Below are 10,847 nucleotides of genomic sequence, written 5' to 3' on the forward strand. Positions count from 1 at the left end.
AAGCAAAGTTTATTTTAACTTTAAAACATACAAAAAGCAAGCAAACTGAAACAAACAGCTCAGTAAAGACAGTCAACAACAGGCATGCTCCACGAATGTGTCTTTCATGAAACTTAATACCCATTCTCAGGTAATCTACACTGATACAAGATGCTGTTTCATCGCTTTGTTCGTGTTTATCAGAATACACACAAATAAGAGAAAAATAGGAAAATCGTGCTCTCCACATAAATATTATTATCAGAATAGTTCCTCAATTTTTATCAGTTCTGAAAAGCAAACTCATGCCCTTTTTATTCCCCTCTAAAAACATCTAAATATTTTAATTTTTTCTTATTCCTTCAGTGTTTTGCTCAGGTAATGATATACATGCTGCTCTTTATTGTTGAGTAGAATTCCTTAGAACTGCTCTAAATCAAATATTTAATCACTCTTACTCAGGTCAGACAAGACAGACACACACAAAGAAACACATCTACAGCTCTATGGGTGTAACAGAGATACCCAGAGAGAACAAATAGCTAATTTTAACTGCAAACAAAGCTGTAAGAAAAGCACTGCAGTAGGGCTCCTCTCTCTCCCTTGTCAAGAAAAGTGGTCAACTTCACCAACTTCAGAGAAAGGGAAGCAGAGCACCACTTCCATTTTGAGACTTATTCAAATACACCCCTTCATGCAAAATATACCCAGCAAATTAAATCTGCAACACTGGCTGCAGCAAGCAAGGCGCGCAGGCTCAGCTGCCCTTCACAAAGCATCTTTGTAGAGCTATCTTTCTGCCAGTGCTCCTTTTGAATTCCCAAACAATACCTCGCAAAAATTAGATCTCCTACTGTGGGAAAGTTCCCAAAACACAAGCCAAAATATATTTTCTCATGAGGATACAAAAAACCCTCAATGAGGAAGTCGAAGTTCTTACAATGACTGTTCAGTGTACATATAGTTATTCTTGAAACATGCTAACAGATTAAGTAGCAACATTCTGATTTAGAGAAAAAAAATATTAAAATCAGATCAGTAGTTGAATAGAATGAATTGCTAGTGCTAGCAGTTACTACTCAGTAATTTGCATAAGTATAGACTTTTAAAAACTTTTACGCATGGAGTCTTCTTAAAACAATGGAAAAACAAGAAACAATAACTTACCAAAAAAACCTTAGCTAAAGGATATTGTAATAAGAGTAAAATAAATGAATCATCTTTAGAGGTTACACTTAAATATTTTTTTTTTTTTTTTTTCCCCTCAGGTACCAAGGGTTCTCTGTGAATAAACATTCCAACTTCTCACTAAGGAAAAACATGATCCTGGCAAGATGCTTGCGCGTCCCTCACTTTTGCTGACCTACACTTTAACACCCAAGAGCTATCAGTCCTTTTGGTCTCAGAAGCCCAAGAGATGATTTTGCTTGTTACTAGTTTTGGCAGAAGAGGAAGCCTATCCACGGCAAGTCTTGCTTTACAATAATCCTTTTCCATCAAATCCTCCCCTGCAGCACCACGCGCTACACCCCACACACCAGTGGGGCGGGTGAGGATGGGTAGGAAGGCCCCAGCCCTTTGGCATCACAGAGGGTAAAGACACATGCTCTGATGTCTGAACAGAACTTCAGAAAGCAAGTGGACAAAACAAGCTTGGACTGAGCAGAAGATCCCTGGGTTTTGGGCCCGGCACTGCTCACTTCAGTACATGTCCTAGGCAAGAATGCCATGGAAAGGCTCCCAATTTTAAGTGCAGGAAAGAGACTGTGTCCACAAAGGCTGACAAAATCCTGCTCACAGGAACGTACTCAGCCCAAACCCAGGGCAGACAAACACTTCTGCAGCTACTGCAGGGCAGAAATCAAAAGCAAACTCTATCAAACAGATAATTAATCAAGTAGGAAATTGCTCAGAGCTTATCGGCGCTAGAGTTAAACCCTCACTCACTTTCCCAGTTTCAAACTGGCTCGGATACGTACAGCTAACCGAGCTGCAATCTTCTGATGCAATGAGAAAGCACACAAGTGTTTAGGATAAGGCTTCTACTCAGCTATTTCTATGCTATAGGTGAAGGTTTCCTGATCATACCGAGGTCTTTGCAAGTGTCGGCAAAATGCCTGTCATTAAAAGACACAGAAACCTACTAATGCAGAAAGTACTAGCCCTATGACAGGGGAGAACTACTGCAAAATAAATTAAAAAGTCAATACTCCTGCCATTCTCAAAGCTCTTGGCCATGAAGACGTGAATGGCTATGGGAAAATACAGACACACACACGCCCATTAGAAAGACTGGGAAATAAGCATAGTCTCTTTCAAAACAAACAGGATACTAAGCAGCCCATTGCAGTACATACCCTTAGCTTTGAAAATGACACGAAAATTGACACTGCAAGCTCAGAATCAAACATTCCAGGGCTGTTTCAACAGACTGAGATTAGAGAGTTCACAAGAAAATCTGAGCTATGCAAGGATTTTCAGCTTTACTTATCAGCCACAAAAAGATATATTCATACAAATAAGTTTGTTGGGCATGAAATAATGCTGCATAGTAACACTGGTTTGAGAAAAACATTAAGAGAAAAAAAAAAGTACTTTTACTTCCAAAATACATTCTCTGGTGTTATTTCTGCACTAAACAAATGGTCAAATAGTTGCTTTGTCAGGTAAAGGTATCACTTTTTCCCATTAGTTCGTTTGGTTTTTATGCTCACAGTTAAGTGCTGAAACACAGCAGGAAAAATCCCTGTGGTTAAAGGTCTCTAGATACATTAGTCTATTTTAACTCATTTCATTTGTATCCACCCCCCTACTTACAGCCCAAGAGCCACAAGGCACCACTTAACCTACAGTTTTTCAGACACGTTCAGGGCATATTAACTATTTTGAACAAGTTTCCAAAACCCTACAGCATCTAGAGGTTTGTTGGGGTTTTTTTTTGGTTCTGACCAACTACGTTTACAGCTGACTTTATGATGGCAGTGAAGTCCACTGCTGAGCAAGAAAGAAGCCCAGATCAAGAACCAGCAACAACCTTTTTTCATTAAGCTGTGTTACTAACGATGGTCCCAATGTTAACACAAAACATAGCAGACCCCACTTCAGAATTAGTCACTGCAGTCAGCAGAAAGCCTGAACACCACCATGGAAAGCACAGTTAGGACTCTAATTTTATTGGCCAAATGGGCTCCCCAGAAAGAGACAGAACATCCAGCCTTGCCAAAGTAAGGCTGCTCCTGAATAACCACATAACAAAGCCCTGAGATGCATTATGGAAAGACCACTACATAAATGCAAAACAACCAAATACCAGGCACTGTCAGGTATTTTGCTCTCAGGACTACCAAAAACCAGCAGAAGAATTTAGCAACAGAATCAGTTCTCAGCATTATATTGCTGTTAGCAGCCTGATAACAGGGGTTATCCTGCTCTGTAAATGCTCACCTCAAAAAGATGGCAACAGAGTAGCATGCTGACAGTGAAGAAAATCTGAAAGCAAAACTCAAGCTCCAAAACATTTTTTTTATTCAAAGGAAAGAAATCTCAGATAAGCTCTTTTGAAAAAGATCATTTTAATCTTCTCGTGCATTTGATATACAGACACACGATCAACTCGAATTTAAAGACTAAATATTCTTTTGCTAGACTCACATATAAAATGCTTAGTTTCTCTGATGCCATTAAACTACACAGCCTTGTATTTATTTATTAAGAGATCACTGTAGCAAGAAGATATTAATTTCTGGCTTATCTGAAGATTGCACACAATCATGCTATCACTGCTTACGAGTATAAAAATAACACAACTGGGGAACAAGCTAAAAGTTTATTTGGAAAAAGCCTAGGTACATCCTATGATTAAAGCACTTTTCCTCTCAAGTGTTCAAGAAGGGAGTATCTACTTAACAACAGCATCCTGTTTAGATGTCTTCTGACATTAAATGACGCATTAGTATCAAACTGAGGGCTACTGTACAGCTCTCTCCTCCGCCCTGGTCCGATGCTGTTGTATCTCTGCTCTTCATTACTGCCGTGTTGAACTGCCCTCATGTACCACACCGGCAGTTTCCAGAAACAAACCTTAGGCATCTAACATATATAAGGCACACATTCAAAAAATTTCTTCCTGCAGACATCACCACATGGCATAAAAATAGTGAACAGTACACAGAGTTTCTGAAGCAACTAACTATTCACATACCATGCCATGCAAATGAGTCGCTAGGATAAAGAAAGACCAGGGCTCAGTTTCTCTTGTTTGAAAACAAAAACAGTCCTATTTTTTCAGGCCATGCTACACCAGTATAAAACTGCACGCTTTTTAAATGGCCAAAAAGAATTTGTTTTGTAAAGACTTGAAGCTATAACAGTCCACGCAAGAGTACGTTAGGAGAGAAAAAAACTAGATTGCTATTACTCACAGCTTAAGGGCATAAAACCATTTGTAATTTATGAACATTTAAAAGTTAGATTCCCCAAAGCAGTTAAATTAACTTCCTAGTTCATGTCTTCAAAGAGAAAATGAATCGTTTAATACATCAATTAAAGAGAAGAGTTACACAACACGCATGTTAGAGTGCAGGCCACATATATATCCTTTCCTTGTATTTTTCATTTTCTTTGGCCAACAGAATATTGAGTTGTGAGTTACAAAATTTAAGGAACACTCTGTAAAGGAATCCTCTTACCAAAGAGATATAAAGTTATTAATTTACAGAAGCAACTGCAGAATATACTGTTTACACTGAAGAAAAAAAAATTCATCCCAGTCCAAAATTACCAAGAGATTTCTGCATTAGAAAAGTTCATGCCAAGTTTGCCATCTCCAACAATGTTTATCAGAACTACTTCTCGAAGTTGTACATGCTGGCTATCATTCTATCACTCCTCTCCTCTGAGCCTGCAGTGAAGGCATGGTGCCAAGTTTGCACCCTGACAGTCCAGGGTGAATAGTAATGTCAAACAGATATTTACCTCATCGTGCTTTGGGAGAAGCTGAGCCCCAAAGAGTTTGTTAACGTAAATAAGAAGCAAATATGCTACCAACATACTTCTCTTGCTATTTCCTGTACTGACATGAATATGATAAATATATTTTCTCTTTCCGACCCTCTCTTGACTTTAAAGAAGCCTCATGACTTCCCAAAAGCCAAAATTAAGTAGCTATCTTTTGGAGATAGCATAGCAAGGACAGGAAAATACAAGTAAAGAGACAATAAGTTACTTTAAGGGAAGAATGAAAAACAAGGTCTTTGTACCTTTCTATATATTTTTTCCTTTACACATAATAATGAAAGATGATATGCATAAGCATATTTCTTTCAAATTCCAATACTCTTGCAAGATAAAATCAAACTTCCTGAACGGAGAACCAGAAAACTAACACAGACAACTCAACATAATCCATTTACAAAAACACCTACCAAGTTTTCTGCTGCCAGCCCAGCCTCCCCAGCAGCAACAGGAGGGCACCACCAGTTTCAAGTATTTCCACTGCTAACATTAGCACATTAGCTTTCCCACATATTTGGTCTGATCTGTGGATTATTTTGGGCCAGTGTCAGTTTCATGGATTTAAGGGTGGGCTTCTTTTCCTGCGGTGATTGCCACAGCAGGCTGCCAGTGTGCTGATTCGGGAAGTTTCACAGCACTAACGCAGTCCTGGTGTTCCCAATTTAGCTCTCTGCTCCGTGCCCTTCACTGGGCTTTATCCCTGCATTCGGGCTGGATTCTTCACTGCGTCATTTCTCACTTTCTGCCTTTTCGCGTTTCCTTATTAGCCCTTCTAGACAGCAAGGCCAACTGGCAAGGATATGAGAAAGTTTAACAGTTCACATGGCACAGACCATGCCACAGGGGAAGCATCATCCCCCAAACCCAGCCTGGTGGTCCCACAGCCTGACCTAGTGGTTTCTGAGCATCTGACAGCGCCTCTCCTCCCAAACACCCCACACCATGCTTCGATAACCATGTCCTGAGGCTGGACACTGCTGGTAGGCTCTCCCAGCTGGAATCTACGCCTCTGCCAGTCCAAGTGACCTCGCTACGAGTTTGCAGAGAGTGTCTTCCCCAGGAGAGAGCACTCAGCCTCCTTCAGCTTTCACAACACTCTAAAGGGCTGGGTCCAGCACTGAAGGCAAACAGACATTTGGAAAAGGTCAAACAAGGACAGAGAAACAAGTTTAGCACCACAAAAACATGTTCCAGAAGCAGCTTCCTTTTTTTTTCATAAATGAAAAAAAAAAAAAATTAAAAAATAGAGTTGCCAAAAAGGCACGCCACATACGATGCCTGTGCAATCAGTATGTTTTTCCATGCAAAGTTTCATTTTCTCACACATATTCCATGAACACGGGGATAAAAATAACATTACCACAATGACGTATCTATAGTAGGAGGAATGACTTATGGGTGCCGACCGAAAGTCAAGGTTTCCTCTTTGCCCCAATTTGAAATCACCACCAGCCAGTCGGACGCCTGCCAAAACAATCAGTAACAGCATCTCTTCCCCAAAACCCGAGCACAGGGACTGCTCAGAGAGCAGGACAAGCCTTTAGAAAATAGGACAGATGGCATTACAACTCCAAGCAAAGTAACTCCTTGTATCATTAGCTATTGAAGCGCGGCTTGATGTGGGGATCAGTGTAAAGCTTATTAGTCTTTAGACAGTTGGCAGCAACAGCCACTGCAGCAACCGTTCGGGAGCAGAAGGAACTCATTCACTTTAGTTGTTTTTCAGGTCATGTTAAGTCAAAATGTTTCTGTACGCACTCCAGTCCCCAGCTTAACCTTTCTCAGCCTCTCTAAGCGCAACTACGCTTACGAACAGCTTCAACTCACACACTACTCTGACAAAGAGGGCTCCTGGAGCCCGGCGCAGGTATCTAAAAAATTCCTGCCTGGTGCCATTGTGTAAGGATTTCACCCTACTTTGGAGAGCAAGGGCTTGCCAAGAATACCACTGACCTCAGCCCCTACATTATGAAACAGCGCTGCCAGCTCCAGCCAGCTCTGTAAAAGTAGGGATTGAATTCAAATCCTGAGCCACCCGTACTCCGGGGCAATAACAAAACACACACACTCACACACAGAGGGGGGGAAAAAAAAAGGGGGGGAAAAAAAGAAAAAATACACCACCAAAAAATTGTACTCTAAGTTCATTTTCTTTTTACCGGAAGCAACCCTCAAAAAACAAACCCAGCTGGCGTTTCTCCCTCTCCTTCCCCCAGAATTAGGGAGTAGGAGGAAAGTTGTCGCGTTAATGCGCGCCTTCCCTTCCCGGGAGCTGCCGACCGGGAATTCAGCTGGGGAGCTCGGCGGGAGCTGGGACGGGGACAGCCCCGGCCGCGCCGCCCCGGAGCGGGGCCGTGGGGCTCCGGGCTGCCCCGGCCGGGGCTGCGCGGGGCGGCCCCTCCGCCGTGCGAGGGAGCCGCGGGGTCCGCGGGCAAGCGGCGCTTACCTGGGGGCTCCGCTCCGCCGGGTTCTTCATCACCGCCTGGCGGAAGCTGTTATCCACGTAGGACGCCATCGCGCCCCTGCTGCCTCCCGCCGCCGCCCGGGAGGCGCTGGGGGAGGGCGGCCGCGGCCTGGCGCTGCGCGGCCGGGGCGCTGGGCGAGGAGCGGGAGGCGGCGGCGCGCAGGCACCGCGGGCTCAGCAGCGCCGCCGCCCGGAGCTGCAGGCGGCGGCCGAGCCCCGCCGGTGGCAGCGGCGGCGACAAGGGCTCGGCGCTCCCTCTCGAGCCGGCTCTACGCCTCCCGCCGGCCCGCTCCGCCGCATCCCCCCGGGCACCGTCCTCGTCGCCTCCTCCCTCCTCTTCCTCCTCCTCCCATCCGGGCTGATGGGGGGCTCCGCGCCCGCCTCGGCGACGGGGAAGTTGCCGGCTCGGGGAGGCGGAGCGGCGGGGGGCGGGCCGGGGCGGGCCGGAGGAGGGAAGGGGGGGCGGGTCGCCGGGGGTCGCGCCCGCCGGGGTCCTCTCCGGCTGCCTGGGTAACCTGCCCCCCGGGGAACGCATCCTTGCCGGGTTTCACCACAAAAAACAAGAGGTCCGAGCGGCTGCCGCCATGGTCCCGAGGGACGCGCATCAGCGCAGCTTCGGCGGTGCACCCTGTGCGTGGATAGCGCCGATGGGCGAGCCGGACGCCGAAAAAAAATATAAATAAAGACTTGATCTGCCGGATCTAGTGACTTCGGGGAGGCCACCTGTTGTCACGCTCCTCAAAAGTAATCCCTATCAGCCGGCTGTCCCCTCTGTCATTGCTATACGGGGTAAAAAACGAGGAAGGGGAGGGTGTGAAATGGTTAATTTATCACTGCTCTGGGGGTTATCTAGCGGCGCATTCTTCTCACGTGAACTTAAGTTTTTAAAGAATAAAGGGTCTCGCAACATGGCTGATTTTCTTTGTTTACCACGACTCCGAGCACGTCTCAGCAGCAGCCCGACAAACGCGAATCATGGCAGTGTTATTAACGTGCCATTAACGGCGGGGTAATACTATTAATGTATTTGCTTTCACAAGTGATGTGTACCCTTGGCTGATACGGATCGCGCAATGTAAATAATGTCAACACTAATAAATCTGTTTAATTCCCAGTCACTAGCAGTCACATTTCAATTCCAAGTAAGGTACTGTCATCTTTATTTGATTTTTTTTTTATTTGTGAAAATTCCCAGGGATAACCATCATTTCCTTACTGAACATACACTGCTAGTCCCAGGAGAAAAAAATGTTACACTTTTAGACATAAGTGGCTCTCAAAAATGCTGTGTCTTCAGATAGTAATCTACTAAACCTACTGAATTTCTAGATATGGCTCATTAACAAAGATAGCTCTTTGGGCTAATCCCACTCATATGTGTCAGCAAAATATTTTTGCAGTTATACCAATTATTCTGGGCAGATCTTGGGAAAATACTAGGGAGTGTTCCACATTCTCTACATCTTGCTTATTGGTGCTTACTAGAAATCCTGATGGGAGATTCTTTTTTCTTTTTTTCTTTTCTTTTTTTTTTTTTTTTTTTTGTAACAGATTGGAAATGTCACGTCCTTTGCCCTAAAAAATAACAGTTTAAATATGCCTCGTGTTCATCTTCCAGAGATGATAATAATTCCTTCAAATTAATCAAGCCTGCAGCTATAGAAAAGTGCCAGCTTTTCTGAAGCTCAGCTCACCAATCCGGAGTGCTGGAATTCCCTTTTTTTGTGGGGCATATGTATAGGAGGAGTGCCACAGGAATGTGAGGAATGCTGTCTTGGGCTTCACTCCTCAATCACTTCAGGGCACCCATTGCCTGCTGCTGCAGCCTAGCTTGCCTGACATCTTTATATCTCTATATCAAAACAGAGCTACCCACTCTATTTTAATATGCAATTATCTTTCATTTCAGTCCTATTAGCTGTAACATCATCAAGTCGAGTGTTTTGCTCTGGTTAATTTTTTGCTGTGCTGTCTGGTAACACAATACCTGTGATTCACAGGGATATTTTGCTTCAGAGGATGGGATCTGGGGGGCTCTCATTGTATTCTTCTCAGTGTCACAAATCTCGATGGTTATAGATCTGTGTCAAAGGCCTATCACACACTACATGAACTGCAATAAATGGGAATGAATGAATGAATAAATGACAGAAGAGAATTGTACACAGAACTATGTACAAATATACTCAATCATTTCTCAATAGTATTTCAGGATGTGTTGTGTTAACACCTTTTTTAGTGTCTGTAAGCAACATATTTGTATAATGCAAATACTTCTGATTATTCATATCCTCCATGATGGTTACTAGCCTGTCCTTTATGCTAGGCTTTTTCTCTTGCTGAAATTAGTCTAGTTGTTTCTGAATAGAAAAAAAAATAAACAATAAATTGGTAAATAATCATCAAAATTTAGAGTAAGGACAGTTATTATTAAAGAAAGCATCCAATTATCTCCAGAAACCCCTATTTTTCACTACAAGTATTCAACAAAATATAGTTTACAGTGTCAAATGTTTATGCAACTTACATTTTCTCTTAGTCTCATTGTCTTCCTGTTTTCCAGCTTCAACCAAAAAAATCAGTATAATTTAAAATACACATATAGTTCCGGACATGCCATTAATTTGGCTTATTAGTTACTCTTCAGACTGTATTATCTATCCTTACCCTTATTTATTATGGAATTTTTTTTGGGGGGGGCGGGTGTATTTATGGTCATGTTAATACATTATACAGGTTTCCTACCCATCTTATACCAGGAAACCAAGAGTTAACTATACACATGCAGTACATATAGTGTTGATATTTCAACAGTATGAAAAGGCTGCAACACAAAATATGACAGCTCAGCACAATATCTTTTTGGATAGCTATAAGCAATCACTGTGTTATTTTATAGAAATATTTTGCCTTAGAAATACAGGGTATCTGCCCTCCTGAATATGTCCATTTCTTTTGAGTGGTTATTTGAAATGGTCAGGTCAAACAGTTACTAAAATGCTAAGAAGACAAATTCAGCAGTTCTGGGAGCATTTTGTTCATTTGCTAAACCTCATTTTTAAGAAGATGCTCACACTTTGAAAAGCTTGCACTTGGCTTAGCCACATGTCTTTTAATTCATTACACCTGTAGTTAGTCACCCACAGTTAAACACTTGGTTTGCTTGGGCTGCACCAGTCTGGCATGCTAAGAAATAAAACATTGCCACTTTGAGGGAGTGTAGTAAATTATATACACTCTGTTTGGTTATAAGCCCAGGGATGCTCTTTTCTCCCATTTCTTTGGGTAGGTACTTATTTTCATCTCTCTCTCCTGGAGATGGCATGGCAGCTGAAGCAGACTCATGCAGCCAAACTCCAGCCCTCAGAATTGCCCCTCTCCCTCTCTCCTG

General features: G+C 43.0%; 1 protein-coding gene across 31 annotated transcripts in view; it reads right to left on the reverse strand.

The window, feature by feature from the left end:
• The window catches only part of RAPGEF2 (Rap guanine nucleotide exchange factor 2), a 181,900-nt gene extending 174,295 nt beyond the window's left edge, over positions 1 to 7,605 (reverse strand). For 13 of the 31 annotated variants that reach the window (XR_015286523.1, XR_015286524.1, XM_086887901.1 and 10 more), the window contains exon 1: positions 7,439 to 7,595. Coding sequence is in view for 20 of the 31 variants with exons in the window: in XM_086887901.1 (XP_086744027.1) it covers positions 7,439 to 7,507 (69 nt within the window). In the remaining 11 variants the exon portion in view is untranslated. Of the gene's footprint in view, positions 1 to 5,402; positions 6,742 to 7,438 lie in introns of those variants that run through there. The other 18 variants (XM_086887896.1, XM_086887884.1, XM_086887885.1 and 15 more) reach the window with 6 other exon arrangements.
• Positions 7,606 to 10,847: the final 3,242 nt, after the last annotated feature.

Source organism: Cyanistes caeruleus, chromosome 5 (assembly GCF_971803275.1).
Source record: "Cyanistes caeruleus chromosome 5, bCyaCae1.hap1.1, whole genome shotgun sequence".
NCBI classification, from domain to species: domain Eukaryota; kingdom Metazoa; phylum Chordata; class Aves; order Passeriformes; family Paridae; genus Cyanistes; species Cyanistes caeruleus.